The 15,592-nt window shown below is 41.9% G+C and overlaps 2 protein-coding genes across 2 annotated transcripts in view; one reads left to right on the forward strand and one right to left on the reverse strand.

The window, feature by feature from the left end:
- Positions 1 to 1,886: 1,886 nt before the first annotated feature.
- LOC306696850 (relaxin-3 receptor 1-like) lies at positions 1,887 to 3,035 on the reverse strand (the record flags this gene model as incomplete). The annotated part of the gene is made up of 1 exon (XM_079160566.1): positions 1,887 to 3,035. One exon carries the CDS (start codon positions 3,033 to 3,035, stop codon positions 1,887 to 1,889), a length of 1,149 nt encoding a protein of 382 aa, XP_079016692.1.
- A 1,370-nt stretch (positions 3,036 to 4,405) lies between these two features.
- Positions 4,406 to 15,592, forward strand: part of adamts7 (a disintegrin-like and metallopeptidase (reprolysin type) with thrombospondin type 1 motif, 7) — a 50,383-nt gene continuing 39,196 nt past the window's right edge. The window contains exons 1-4 of the mRNA XM_079184455.1: positions 4,406 to 4,528; positions 7,064 to 7,431; positions 13,751 to 13,934; positions 14,945 to 15,141. Of these exons, the coding sequence (XP_079040581.1) occupies positions 4,408 to 4,528; positions 7,064 to 7,431; positions 13,751 to 13,934; positions 14,945 to 15,141 (870 nt within the window). The 5' untranslated portion in view covers positions 4,406 to 4,407. The remainder of the gene's footprint in view (positions 4,529 to 7,063; positions 7,432 to 13,750; positions 13,935 to 14,944; positions 15,142 to 15,592) is intronic.

The raw sequence follows: 15,592 nt of genomic DNA on the forward strand, positions 1-15,592 counted from the left end.
GTTTATTCTTGTCGGAATCGTATGGGAAATAGGATGAGGATAAAACTATTGCAATGTTGATACGACACATCCTCCTGCCAAAGCTAGCAGGCTTCCCTACAATGATAACTAAAGTATTTACACTTCACAGCTGAAATCAGAAAAAAACTAATAGTGAACTGCCACGAAAAGTTATACTGGTCTTTAGACGTACTCGAGCAACTTAAAAGCGCTAAACCTATATCTTTCAATATTAATGTTAGACCTTTATCAACACTTTTATACTTATGATTTTTCATGAATAAGTCAAACTGAATATTTATAAAGTGTACCAGTAAAAATGTGATTGGACCTTTGAGGCATCAGAACACTGAATTATGAATGAAGGTGGAACTTTGGATTTGATTTAAATCCACACCACCTCTTGTATATACTCTCAGGTAAATTGTTGCATTATATACAGAACATATTGATTTATTTCTGCTTAGAGTGTATCTCTATTATAAAAGTGCTCCTGGTATTAAGCCAAAAAAACCCAAGTAATCAGTACTCAGCACCTTCCTCCTTTGTTTCTGAGCTTTCTTCCTTTTTGATCATCGTTAAAGGCCTTTTGGGTTTTTTTTCCTTCAGATCCAGGAGGCATCTGGATTTCAGGTAGAGGAACAATATGGGACTGATACTTATTCCAAACACTTGGTGCTTGAGGGAAAAGTCTGCCTTTTGGACACTATGTGATCATCACTGCACACACCGTCCCTGCAGCATCATGGATAGGCCACACAAAACAAAGAGGCCTCAGGGCACAAAGAGGAGAAAAGTATGACAGGGACAGATTTTAGTACACAAACCTGTCAGCAACCAGGAGACTCCCTCAGCTTCGGGCTCTCCAACATCGAGTTTACTCAATCACCTGAAGAGGACCTGCTCCGATGCCCAATCTGACCTCTCTGCAGCCATCATCAACCTCTCCCCTGGGCTCACCTGACACAGCCTCTGTCTTGGACTATAGACCTAGTACTGCAAAATAATTCAGGTGCTTGGAGCTGCAGTATTTTATTGTCTTATCTGAGTGCTTCTGCATAGTAGGTGTGCCTGTCTCCCACTTTATCTGTACACTGCTCAAAAGTCAAACTCAACAAAGCACACATGACATTTCTTAAAAACAAGAGGTTTTTTTTTTATTGTTGAAAGTCAAAGGAAAGACCTTTAGAAATGCAACATTCCACATGTGGCTGGTATTGTTTTTGTGAGTGTGTGTGTGTCGCTTGGTGTTTATAGCTCTGTCTCTATGTGGAAAAAAATGTTGTCACTGTGATATGTAGTCACAAGTTCGAGTCGGAGAATTAAAGACGCTCAGTGAAGCCACTTAGAAAAATCCATTTATTTACAGACAGACTTTACATGGTAGTACACATTGCAAATTTGTGATTATCTCCAAATTCATTAGAGGTCCTTCTTCATTAAATAATCCCATGTTTTGCGAGGGTCTCGTGTCTAAGAGTCCGCAAATCTCCAAAGAAAGGTCTCCAGTGCGTTTCCGAACCGGAGACGTTTGTTCCCCGTGTGCCGGTCTCTCTGTTGCCATGTTTCGTGTCGCTCTTCGCTGCCCAGAGAAGGCAAACATTTCATAAATGTAATCTTACAAAGAAAGACAGAAAGGAGAGAGGAAAGCAGGCTTGTTCATCACTCAACAAGATATTTTTAGGAATTCAATAAAGTCCACATTACACTTGTCATACATTGTTCATGGCATTATGACAACCACTTGATAAAGTGCACGGTTAGTTGTAGCTAAACATCTTACATTTTGGAATACGAAAGCATTACGCACGAGTTATGACGGTTACAGGTGGACAACCAGAGGAAAAAAAACAACTACACGAGGTCTATTTTTCACCAGGCTGAAGTTATCGACTGTGTGAGATCAAGATGGAGCTTGGTAAACCTTTACGGTCTATGATGGACAACGAGGACTGGCCATTGTCCAACACCTGGAGAGGCACCACTACCTGCGTTTCTCCCTGCGTAAAATAGCGCGTCCTGTCGCCCTTGTTGGATATGGATGGAGTGGACACTCTCCAAAACAAACCGCTGAGCATCTTCCTGATCTCTGGCCTCATCAGACAGTAAAGCACCGGGTTCAAGCAGCTGTTTGCGTGCGCCAAGCACACAGTGACCGGGAACACATACGTGTGCACCATGTAATATGATTTATCCCAGTCGACCACGTTAAATTTGACCAAGACACCCCAGAATGTGATGGCGTGGTTTGGCATCCAGCAGAAGAAGAAGGACAAAACCAAAATGGCGACAGACTTGGTGACTCTGGATCTCCGTTTCGGGTTGCTGGTGCTCATGCTCCGCCGTCTTACGAAGCGCAGGAGCATCAAATAGTTGACACAGACTATGAGCATAGGGATGATGAAGGCTATCAATATTTTCTGGATGTGATAGAGGGCGAGCCAGTCGTATCCATCGGGGAACTTGAGGAGGCAGAGTTTTTCTCCAGCAACCACAGTCACGGTGGAGAAGATAGACGTCGGAGCCGTGGCCACCGTCGCCGCCACCCACAGCACCGCGCACACCCACTTGACGCGCCGTGGACTCCTGTACGTTTTTTTCCTCAGGGCCGTGGCGACTGACCAGTAGCGGGTCACACTCATGGCAGTGAGAAAAAAGACGCTGGCGTACATGTTCATCACGGTGACCGAGAGGATGATTTTGCACATGGCGTCTCCAAACGGCCAGCTGAAGTCCAGCGCGGTGTCCACGGCCCAGAAGGGCAGAGTGAGCACGAACTGGAAGTCCGTCACCGCCAAGTTGATGATGAAAAAATTGATGGTGGACTTCTTCCGACCTTGTCGTAACCTCATGAGGAAAAACACGAGCAGATTCCCCACCAAACCCATCGCGCAAACTACAGAGTACACCACGGAGATGAGTATCCTCAGGATGGGAGTGCCGTCCGCGCTCACGTCGATGTCTTCGAAACTGAATTTCTCATCGCCAGGTGAACTCCGGTTAAGTCCTCCGCTGTGGTTAAATATGTCATCCATGTTTAAAGTTAGGGACCCGGACTCGCAATCAGGCGTTCTGCTGCGCGCACAGGTTAGACGTAAACACAACACAGGTGCCCCATGCTCATGTGTGTGGGCTCTTCATCCCCATTCAATCAACCGGAGTCTGGCTTTATACAGGTGTGTCGCTCCGCTGCTGAGCGGCGATTGGTCGCACAAGACGTGACAACAGCAGACAGCCACAGTCCCAGAAATGAGCCACAAAGCATCCCGAAAACAGCAGCAAACACAAGAGCACGACTTTGCTGATTGGTCTCCATGGATTTATTTTTCTAATTCATAGCATATATGCTATGAATATATGCTATGAATATTCATATATGCATATAGGCGCTTAGTAGGCCAGTGAAGGCATGTTGGATAAATGACAACTTTTCATCAAGAAAGTAAAATACAGGAATTAAGAAACGAAGAAAAAAGTGAAATCCTCCTCCATCTTTGTGAGCACCGTCTCCCAAATCAGTGTGCTTTAAAGCGCTTACTTATTAACATGCTTATTATAACCGAGGGGTATGATAGGAATTGATGAACAAGCTTCTAAAACACATGTGCACAAGTATTCTCCCTGCATCAGTGGTCCACAGTGCCTCCATTCCTCCGGTAGAGGGGGCGCTAACTCAAACTGATGACAACAAAGTAATACAATGAAGTAGAGTGTGTTTTCTTCTTCAAAGCAGACTTTATCCCAGTTTAAAACAAGTACATACATGACCGCAAAGTTGTTGTATTTTTCATATCAGAAACCTCACTGAAATGCTTTTTTCCTAGGTTTGTAACAATGCTCACACCGAAGCTACTGAGCTGTCATCATTTGTCTGACTTCAAGTGAACGCAACAATATCGGAACTGGTCCTCATGTGACCCACTGAAAACCCAAAGGACCTCAGTTGTGGGATCTGCCAATTGGATTGAAGCGCTATATCCGATTTCTTGGAGTAGCATTCCCCTTTAAGCCCGCAGCCCAGCTGAAAGATGGCCCATTGTCTTAAGTCCACCCATCTGTGGGGGTGGCTCTGCGAAAGTTTGCAGGGGGAAACATTTTTAAGCTGTCACTTGGCTGCTGGTAGGAGACTGATGGAGAACAGAAGGGGCAGCTACTCGCAAGCAAACATTAACACCGACGTCCAAACGAGTGTGAAAAGACCGAGGATGCAGCAAAGACAGCGCGTGGAGGCGGACGATGTCCGGGCCTGAATTGGAGAAGTTTGATGTGACACAATTTCATTGCATGGTCGCAACAAAGCGAAAAAGCGCACCCAGCCCAGATGGAAGAGATTTGAATTGACAATCGACGCGCTGTTAGAAAGGCTTTAATAAATGTTCCCAAAATACAGTCTGCCTTCTTGACAAAATGACCCGTTTGGACTGCGGGTTTCACGCTAATGGACAGGGAGTCTCTCCCATTCACCTCTTCATCGCACTTCTGACGGTCCTGGAGAACTGCAGAACACTGGGACTATCACATGAACCAGGTCAGTAAACCTGAAACTAAACATTTCAAACTTTTTCAGGATATCGCCACGTCCTCTAATGTTTTGGCTGCTCTTTGTTGTGCACATTTGTTTCAGAGCGCATCTAATTGAGCTCAGAACCAGGCCAGCAGTCCTCACTGTGGAGGGGAGGCCAGCTGTGACTTGTGTTTACAACGTTTTCTTCCGACCATAGCAATTAAAACCAAGGTTTTTGCAGCTCGGTCTGGGAGCTGGAGAGACCTTCTTTCCGTTGAATCATCAGAGGTTTAGTCTCCGCATAGGAAAGCATCTGCCCTGCCCTTGAGCCAACGCACAGACTCCCAGTGCAACTGACACTGACCTCTGACCTCACCAGTGAAGGTCAGGAAACAGAACTTGTCTTTTGGCTATCCACAGGATGCATCATCATTCTCATAATGGAGCCGGTTTCCATTCTGCTTTGCAAAGTGTATCACTTTTCAGGCCCAGTGGGTATCATCACATCAGACAATCAACCCTCCATTGTCTTGAAGGAAACGCTCGCTGGCCTTCACTCCAAACATGTTCTGCCTCCCAGTCTTCCCTCTAGTTCGTGGTTTGGATGTTAACAGTCACAGTTCTCCTGAGATACCAGGTACAAGCAGAACAGACTCTGGATGCACTCCGTCTAAACCTGTGTAAATCAAACAGTAATGATTTCAGGTGATACATGTTGGCACAGGGAGCTTAAAGTTTATCTCTAAACTGCTAAAAACCCCAAATGAAGAAGCACTGGGACACATGCTTCCTTTTTAACATGTTTGAGGTAGTTCTTTATTATCACAAAACACAGAGAAGTAGGGCCGAGGAAACATCCGAATACCAGTCATCATTTCTAGCCTTCTTTGTACCCAACTTGGTGAAATAAGTGTGTTGTGGTTCCCTCCCACATTGTTAACCGCCTCCTCCAAGCTCAGCTGCTCGCGCAGTCATTGGCGTTTTCTTCACAGTGTCTTATTTTTGAAAGTCTGATGATTTCTCTAAATTGAGTTTCACATCTCAGTCCTTGCCTCATGGCAAATAACTGCTCCCCCGCAGTGTTTCCAAGTGGTATTATTTTTGGCGCCGCTGTCACAAAGTCAACCGGATCGTTTTTCCGTTTTCCTCAGAGCAACTACTAGCGACATGGGACACACTGCGTTTTGTTACTTCGGTAGTTCTACAGTTTGCCATTTCTGCTACTGGGGGTTGTAACTACAAAGAACTTATTGATGCTCTTTGGTAATTGGGGATAGCTACCAATAGCTACGGGGGAAAACGAAAGCGCCAACTTCTTCATGTTTTGGTTGACGCACTTCCTTTGTGCCGTTAATGGAGCCTTCGTTTTTCTGGTAGATTGTACCGGGTGGTAGACAGAATTGAGTAGTAAAAGCAGGGCTTGTAGGGAACCAATCTAAAGGCAGATGGTGTTGTTATTCTGCAGCTGTTACATTATACAACATTATTACAACATTTACTTCATAAATGATAACTTAAAACAAACAACTTGTTTATTGCCACTTTAAGTGATATAGATTCATGACCACAGACTTGTTGCCATCTATTTAGTTTTTGCTTCTACTATTGGTGAAATTCCATCAAGATTGTTGTGCGCTGTAGCCGACATACTGAAGGTATTCAGGGATAAAAGCGAATACACGTGCAGAAAGTAAAGACTTTCAAACATGGAGGTTTCCTTGCCCTTCATTCAATGAAACATTCCAAGCAGCTGGTTGCCAAACACATTTACCTCACATGCACTAATGTATTCTTGAAAACATTTGTGCAGATAATCCCATTCAAGGAGTGAAACCATATTTTACCTCATCACAACTCTGTGTGTGAGATCTCTGTTTGCCTTCGTACATGCAAAGGCAGTGTGTCGGGAAATGATGATGCTATGATATGACGACCGCTTAGTGAAAATCATCCTAAGGAACGCATTGAAAATCATTAAAATATCCTTTTAATGCAATATGTATCTTCATGTTGCTTTGGCTTGTTATTACTACATTAGGTATTTTGGGCACTTCAAAGGAAAAAAAACCTTGTATCAACAAAAGTGGTGCAGCTGCAGGATTTTAGTCCTTCCCCTATTCAAAAAAAAAAATGCATTTCATGGGACAAACGTGTACGACAGTCATCAGCAGCCAGACTGTATAGAACTGAGAAGAGCAGACTGCTTGTAATCCCTCATATTTTCTTTGCCCATACAGGAATTTGGTAGTTCAGCAAACATTTTCTTATGAGGGTAATGAATTTCCCCGACTTTATCAAACCGGTTGCATATGAGAGTAGACATTCAGAGAAGGATAGTGGACAAGAATCCAGTGTTCCTCTAACAGGCTCTGTAAACGCTGCAGCTGTATTCAAACATGAAACAATGACAGATGAGACACCCATATGGGTTTGTTTAGAGCTTCCCCACTTTTGTTTATGGCTTTACAGCCACTTTAATTCTTTAATTACCCTCCTCTTTCCCATGATTTATTAACCCATCGTCTCTCACATCTTCTCTTCCCACCATGGTTTTGACAGAGAGCTTTCAGCAGGATCTGCCTCAGTATGAAGTGGTTCACCCCACTAGAGTGGATGCCAGAGGTCACTTCCTGTCCAACTTCCTGTCTCACCGTGCTCGCCGCGTACAGCGGCGGGAAGCCTCAGAGGGACCAGTGGCCGTAGATCGAGTCTTCTACCAGCTGTGGCACGGCGGCCACAGTTTGCACTTTAACCTCACCCTCAACCCACACCTGCTGGCTCCAGGCTTCCTGACGGAGAGGAGGTATGGCGGCCTGGATGGGGCCAAGATCCATCGTGCTGGATCATCCCAGTGCCATTTCTTAGGTGAGGTGTGGGACGAGGCCATCGGTAAAGGAAGCGCAGCCATAAGTACCTGTGATGGACTGGTGAGTAACTTTTAAAAGCTTGAAGTCTAATTGGATGTTGTATCTAAATGCATTTCAAGTTTAACACGGAGGTGTCGGCCACAGCAGGTGGCTGTATTCAGAGCTGAGTTAAGTGATTGTTATGAGTCAGACCTGAGGGTCCGAACAACTTGAGGGTCTTTTAGACAGCTACACACCCTGGATATGTTTTCCACTAAACATGGGTGTCCGAAGTTATCGGCTATCCAGACTTTGAGCTTAAGAGCAGAACACCAGCCTCAAGATGTACACAGTCTGACAGTTGAAACCACAAATTGTCCCAGTTAAACATGGTATTTGCAAGCAGTGGAGCATATACTGTATAAACGCTCACATGCAGAACCACCTTCAGGCTTTGGTGAAAACCTTGACCGTACTTCCACCGTGTAACTGTTGAGGCTGAAGAACAAAGTGACACTCCCTTCAGTGCATTGATTCTGTTCAAAGAATGTTGCGCTCTGCCTCTGTGATCGCAGATGTGTCCTCATAAAGGAGCACGTTATTTAGGCCGCTAAGGGAATGGTCCGCGATCATAGGTGCATTCAGAGATTGTACATCGACAACAGACTATTTTTAATCTTCTTTTTTTATTCTCCAAATGCTGCAGTAAAACTGCTCCTTAGTAGGCTGGTCCATGACTATCAAACATATTTCCTTGTAGCACAAACACTCAATCGCCATTTCTGCGCCTGAATAGCAAATGAATGTGATTATCACAGAGATTGAATAATTCATCTGTTATCATGATGAATTATTAATCACAACCTCTTTTAAAGGTTCTATATACAATATTCAGAGCATTAATACAGCAGCAAACAACTAATTACTATGTAAAGATGTAGAGGAGCTTCTCTGTTCTTTGCTTAGCCATTACGGCCGTGCGTGCATGTTGGTGCATGTGAGTCTCTTTGTTGTTCCCCACTGCTTGGTAATGGCCGCCGCTCTGCACTGCGCTGAGACCGCGGCTACCTCTGATATCGCCGCCACCGACCCACAGCGTAGCTCTTTGCTCCCCGCTACGGATGCCTCATACAACCCTAGTTCCAAAAAATCCGAACTAGCCCTTTAATTGCCACTCTGAACATGGCATATTGATTATAAAGATTTTTCTGGAAAATAAAATATATAGCTTCAAGCACATCCCCGCTGAAACGACCCTTTGTAGTTTAGTTTAGTTTAGCTCTCAGTCTGCTTGACCTTGTTCCGCTGTAGAGGCAACCCTGGTGGGAATTGTATCGAACGCCAGACTCGCACCCTCCACTTAAAGTAAACAAAGATTGCCTTCAGCGTGTAAGAAAACTAAGGGCCATTGTAGTCCGTAATAATTCCTTGAGGTTTTGCCTTTCATCAACACCTTTCTCCAAGAAAACAGGATTCTGATTAACTCGGAGGCTGCTTTATGGCGCACCTGAGGAAGTTGTGTTTGTGGAATTGAATTGTCATGTGAATACAATCTGAATTGCTCGAGGTAAACATTACTTTGAGATTCTGTCTCGAGAGCGTCCTGCAGATTTTTATTAAATCCTCCTGCATCTGAAAGAAGCTTTGTCGGGTTAAGATCTAAAGAACGTAGAGTCGCTTTCATATTAGTGTCACGCTCATTATTCATTGGCTTGCTGGAAATGATCACATTTGAAACGGGTACAGGGATGCAATCATTCAGCAGCAACCATCTGCACCACCACATTTGACTCCATGCATTCATGTTGTTCAAAGCTTAACCTGGACAAAGGCAATTATTTTCTCATCTTTAATCCTTATTTCTTTCTTTTTTTTTTTGTGATCCATTGCCCACTGTGCTGTTTTTCATCTTAGCTGTCAGAACTATAGACACGGCTTCCTGCCTCTATATTCCTTCTGCTCCAAGGTTATACTGTATATGTACAGAGATTTTCTACAGCTCACCGCTGTTGAAACATGTGTCTTCGCTTTGCTTTGTGAACTATAGGTATCGATGACCGCATGTTTTTGCTCACTGCACCCTTCTGTTACTTTAGATGCTTTCACACACAAAAAATCTCAAAACAAAAGCTGCTTTTGAGAAGTTTGAATCACCACATCTTGCATTAGTTCATACCCGGTTGATATGCAATTAGAGTTCTACAGATCACTTGTCTTACCAACTCTAATGTTTAGCTGAATAGTATCCGAACATCTCGACCTTGTCTGCATTCTGTCTGCATATATAAAGCTACAGCTGCAGGATTCACTGCAGTAGCTGGCTGTTGCAATGAGCAGGTAAAGGTGGAAGTTTCCTGTAAACAAAGAAAAGTTACCTTTTTATATTCAGTGTTTCTCACCAAAACGTATTATATGTATCCTTTGGGTCTAACAAACGTGTTGAATTAATGTCCTTCCTCTCACAACATATGTCCTTTTCTTTTAAAGGTATTTCAAACCCTGCATTGTTTATATCCATGTCTACTTTATTCAGTCGACTCTCCTGTCTTTGCTGGCACATCGCTGCACTTCATGGTACGTTGAGTTCACCTGTGGATCAGAGGAATAGTAGGAAACCATTGGCAGGACTGTGTACTAGGACGCATGTGCCAAAGAAAACGGGGACCCACTCATAAGAAAATTGTCCACGGTGCTGCTAGATGTCAAAAACTCCAGAGTCCCGTACGCAAATAAGCACTAATCGCACTAATTCATGTTTTTAGAGGAGACCAAAAAGTAATCCGACACACAAAAATGAACTTCAAAGGCATTTCGATGGATAATTAATTGTTAATCCTTTGCAGACATTTGCTTTCTGAAGTTTGCAACCCATAAACATCAGCAGACACATGGTTTCCACATTGGTGGTGCTCTGCCAGCTCTGTGCAGCAGCCGGCTTTGCTTCTTGCTCGTTTTGGGGCTTTTTGGCTTCAGTCTGGTCTACAGCAAGTGATCATTAGCTCGATTGAGGTCAGCTTGACTGCTGTGGCCGTTATGACCATTCTTCAGTTTGGTCCTAAAAGACTTCTTCTCTATACATTTGGGTTTATTTTGGTCCTAAAGATTATCCGAAGCCTTTGGCAAACCTGAGACGAGCATTAATGTTTGTCTGTGATGAATCAAGTATTGCATGTGTGTCCTTGTGGTGGAGGAGTAATGTAAACGGCATCGTGGCTGGTTGGAGGGGACATGCAGCATTCTAGTTTTGTCCTGCTTTCTGTTTTCTCTCTGCACCTTTCTTGTGTGGACTTTTAAAAATGCAGTATGTTATTTGGAGAAGCTGGCTGTTGTACGAGCACGTGTTTTTGATGAAGTGGCGCGTGCGTGCGTGCGTGCGTGCGTGCGTGCGTGCGTGTTAATATTCTAGCACTGGTCTCCATCTGCTTTGTCTTTGAAGTCATAATGAATTCATGAAAAATGTCACTTTTCACAAATGAATCGGTAAGTGGGGTCATTTTATTGTTTCAGGACGAAAGGCACATAAAGTACGAGTGTATGGGGCTTCAGACCTGCTTAGCTGAAGTATGCAGATTATTCATATTCAAACTCAATGTTTTTCAAAAACTTATATAACGTAGAAGTCTATTATTGCTTCGGTTGTTACACTGAAGCAGGAGTCATCACATCAATCAAAGAACTACTTTAGCAGTTAATCGTCAAAATAAATACTTATTTTCTTTAATAACTAGTGGTTGCTGACATATCTGTAGAACTAAAGAAGCCTTGAAAGAGATAACACACACCCTTGTTGATGAGTATTTGGCAGCACCTCTCATCCCAACCCTCTGTTATTGATTACTGAGGAGGTTAGGAATCCATAGATCTAAACTGTTGAGAAAAATCTTTTGCCAGAATGTGTGAAACATGCTAATGCGCCATATTTATTTTCATATGAAACGCTTGCATCATTGTTCTCTCTTGCAATTTACATACCGTCATTACAAAACCGAACTGCTTGATTTTCATTCGCACCAATTTCATCGTATTCAAGGATTTGCGGTTGATATTTACATTACATTTCAAAAGACCTCAGCATTAAAGCAAAACGTAAATCTACTGTCATTCATCAGAGAACTCATACCTGACATGCTGTTGAGATGCACGTTGGCTCTTTTTGATCCAAACATGTGCATATGTATGCGATGGTGTACAAAGGCAGTCGTCTGATTCTTTATAGTTTCAAAGCAAATCTCAACATGTCAACCAAAGCCTGTGCAATTTTCTCTGTTGCTGAACTCAAAATGTCAAATGGATATCTTCTCCATTTCTTACTGGAACAATTGTTGATCTAACCTTATCTTGGAAATATCAGGTTTGTGTCAGACTAAAGGTTTTCTTAAAATCCAATAATGTAAGAACTCAATGAGCTGCTGGTGGGATAAATGTTTTAGAGGTTTTGCTGGTGACAGTGGGGCAGAGACTACTTGGTATTTACAGAGATTCATAGTGCAAGGATGACAGTTATTTAGAGAGCAGAGGGGCACATGAAGGAAAGCAGTCTCAACAACTCAATCTAAATATTGAATAGAACATTACAGCAATGTATAGTGCAGTGTGATTATAACAGGGAATGTCTTGTTTGCATTTCTCCTGTGTATTTAAGCTAAAAGCATGAGTCAACTGGAGTAAATAATGAATACAAACATAATGCTGTTTTGCAGTTATTGTGAAATCTTGCAAAATTACAAAGAAAAACATGGGTACAAATGAATGGAATCGAAAAACTACTGGTTACTAATGGTTTTTATGTGCACAGGTTTTGAGACAGTTTAAAGTTATTTGTTATCACGTGCACAAAAGTACAATGAAGCAGTCGTTGAAGATCTTGAGAAATCTTGAATCTCAGGCTCCATTCAACAATGCTCTATACATATTAAGGCCCATGTATACAAAATGAACATCACACAAGTAAAATTAGAATCTAAGACATGAAATAGGGCTAAAATATAATCTGACCAGTTTAAAAGAAAAAACTGAAGAAATTAACTTGAACTGGCTCATTTTTGTTGTGAATTTAGCTCAAAATTCTAAATTGTGAACTGGTTCATTTGAATCTGTGTGACCTGAACTTTGAGCTAGCTCTTGTGAAGTGTGAACTTTCTCAACACTGCTCACAGTGCACTGCATTTTGCCATAGTTATGCACTCAAAATAGCAAGTGTCAGGGAGCGCATATTGAGACACGGCAGTCTCGCCTTACGCAACTTTCCCCGTGTGTTACTGTACATGTGTTCTAGCACCAGCCCTCCTGTCTGTCAGAGTCACAGAGTCCCAGTGAAGCTGATGGGAGCAGAAGGTGGACAAGAATTATATATGGGGCAAGAATGGTCAACAGAAAAAAGAGTGGGGCTACTGGAATTTGGTTTTGGCACCGTGCCAGCGTGGTTTAGGGTTCGGTAATTTATGTGACATTTGATCTTTCTCTTGTGTCAGTCGCGCCCTGGATGTCTGCAGCAAATTTAAGACATCAGGCTGTTTATACTGTTTCACTGGAAGCTTCCAAGTTTGTTTTGTTTTTGTGTCTTGGAGACGATTCAGTTTTGTGGGCTTCATGGGCCATACTATTACTTCTGTTTAAAAGATGGAAAGATTTCCCAGTTTTGTATCATTTTCAGGATTGAAAACACTCAACACTAACACTTCACTACCACATAAAGGACACTTCTTTTCCCTCGAAGGCGAAGCATCTGCAGGATGTGATGAGTTTGCGTAAAAGAATAACCACTCAAAATGAAAATAGTCAGCAATAAAAAAAAAATTAAGAAATGCATAGTGACACTAACACAGAAAGTGCACCCATTTTGAAATCTAATAATACTGCGGTGGTTTTATTTGGATCGATTGAGAAAGTAATAAAAAAAGTACCTAAAGTATTTGTTTTGGTAATATTGTTCTATGATATTTTATTGTAAAGCCTCTGTGGGGATCCATAGTTGCCTGTTAATAATTGTAATTAATCTGCTGGTTATTTTGTGTAGTAATTGATTAATTACTTGGTTTATAAAACAGTGTAAAATAAGCACAAGCACAAGGTGGTTTCTTCAAATGTCTAGTTTAATCCGAACAACAGTCCAAACCCCCAAAATACTAAATTTGCTGCAATGTAAATGGCAAACTCTCACATTTAAGAACCTAGAACTACAAATGTTTTGGGCGTTTTGCTTTAAATAATGATATATAACAATTAATTACTCATCATAATAGTTTGGTAGTTAATGTCTATTATTGCAGAAGATCAAATAAAATACACAAAGCACATTGTTTTACTTGAAAGTGCTGTTGAAATATCAAGATATTATTGTAAATAGCTCCGTTTAAAAAGAGATGAGGAGAACTGACCGACAGCCCTTCTTTTACATCAGACAGGACTGTTCAAGTTGTCCGATGAAGAGTTCTTCATTCACCCTCTGGAGAAGTCGAGCGATGACACCTCAGGCCCGCAGTCCCACGCCATCTACAAACGCCAGGCGTCCCCTCCCTCCCGGAGTCCAGTCGTACAGCCCATCTCAGGGAGACGACCTCTCAACGGTACCTGTGGAATCACAAGTAAGTCACTTTTACTTTCACCACACACGCATGCACACAAACCTGTTTGCACCATTATTAACACGTTTTTACAATACTTGCTGTTCATTCCTTGAAATTGACTAATACAATCCAGTCAGATGGCAAACGTGAGACTCAATCAGAGCACTGACTGATAAGAATGAAGCTGATGGTGGACAACATTTTGTTGTCCCGCTCTCTTTAGTCCGTCTCCGGCTGATAATATGCAGAGCAGAGCTCATAATTCTGCTTCTTTAAATTCTGACCCTGAAAATAATTGGAGCATCCTGCAGAGAAAATGTGCTTTGAGTTTGTGAATAATTAGGACTTTGCACAGCGTTTGCCACATGAATCAGTAAAACACCTTTCCTTTCTCTTCCTGACATCAATGCAGGAGTGTGTGTGATACTAAGTGGCAGTTTTAAGACTTTTTAAAGAACAAATCAGGCTCAGGTGTCAGATTTATTATTTGTTTCAGGCACCTGCTGATGTAAATGACACTGCTCACAGAAAGAAATAGAAGTACAAAGTATCAGTGTTATTACCAAACGTAGATAGATGGATGGACAGATTGATGGATAGTTTATGACACATGCAGTTATATACACCGTGGTCTGATGAATCTGCCCACACCTAGCTGAACACTCATGCTCTTTTACAGCTATGTACTGTTACGATTAAATACAATCATTATATATATATATATATATATATATATATATATATATATATATATATATATATATATATATATATATATATATATATATATATACGAAAAGAATAACAATTCATGAGAAATGTCTCAAGGCTACAGACAGTTATTATTGTGTCGATTTTTAGGTCGTTTTCGGCAGATTATCCCATAATTTATTCCATGAGACTGATGTTGGCTAAATTGTCAAAGGATGTTTTGTCACGTTAAAAGTCATAGTTGGTTTCCTATGTTGGCACACAATGTGCCTCGGTAAGAACGTTTTTAAATGTCAATTTCTGTCTCCAATCTCCAGATTCCCATCAAAGTTTTGAGGACATTGAGAGGCAACGGGAGCGGTGGGAGCACCGGCAGCAGAGAAGAAGGAGAATTCGTCAACGCTCAGTCAGCAAAGAGAAGTGGGTGGAAACGCTGGTGGTGGCCGACCCTAAAATGGTGGAGCATCATGGGAGCAAAGCTGTGGAAAGTTACGTCCTGGCTGTCATGAACATTGTAAGTGTGTGAGAATAACAACAATATTAACATTTCCATGCATCAAAAGCCACGTTGTACGAATTATAGTTTCATTATTCATTTCAAATCTGTTCTTGAGCAAAGAAGTTGACGAACACTCGTACGATTTTGTCAACTAATTTATCAGTTGATTTAATCAACATATCTGTCAAATCCTGTTTTTACCAGAGATGTGTTCATACTTTCATCAAAAAATATTTGTCTTTTGCCATTGACTCCACAATTTTCACTCTTCATGCATAATTTTTGGATTTTAAAGGAGCTAATCTTGTCCTTGTCGTTGACAAATTACTGTGGAATCCAACAGACTTACACATTTGGCTCAAAGAGCCGCAGAGCGACATGAACTCCATGTTAAATCTGACCACTCATTTCTCAAAGAAAGCAGATGGTACCAGTTTTGTATATTGCTCTGGAGCTCACATTTTTA

The sequence above is a fragment of the Pholis gunnellus genome, assembly GCF_910591455.1.
Source record: "Pholis gunnellus genome assembly, chromosome: 1".
NCBI lineage: Eukaryota > Metazoa > Chordata > Actinopteri > Perciformes > Pholidae > Pholis > Pholis gunnellus.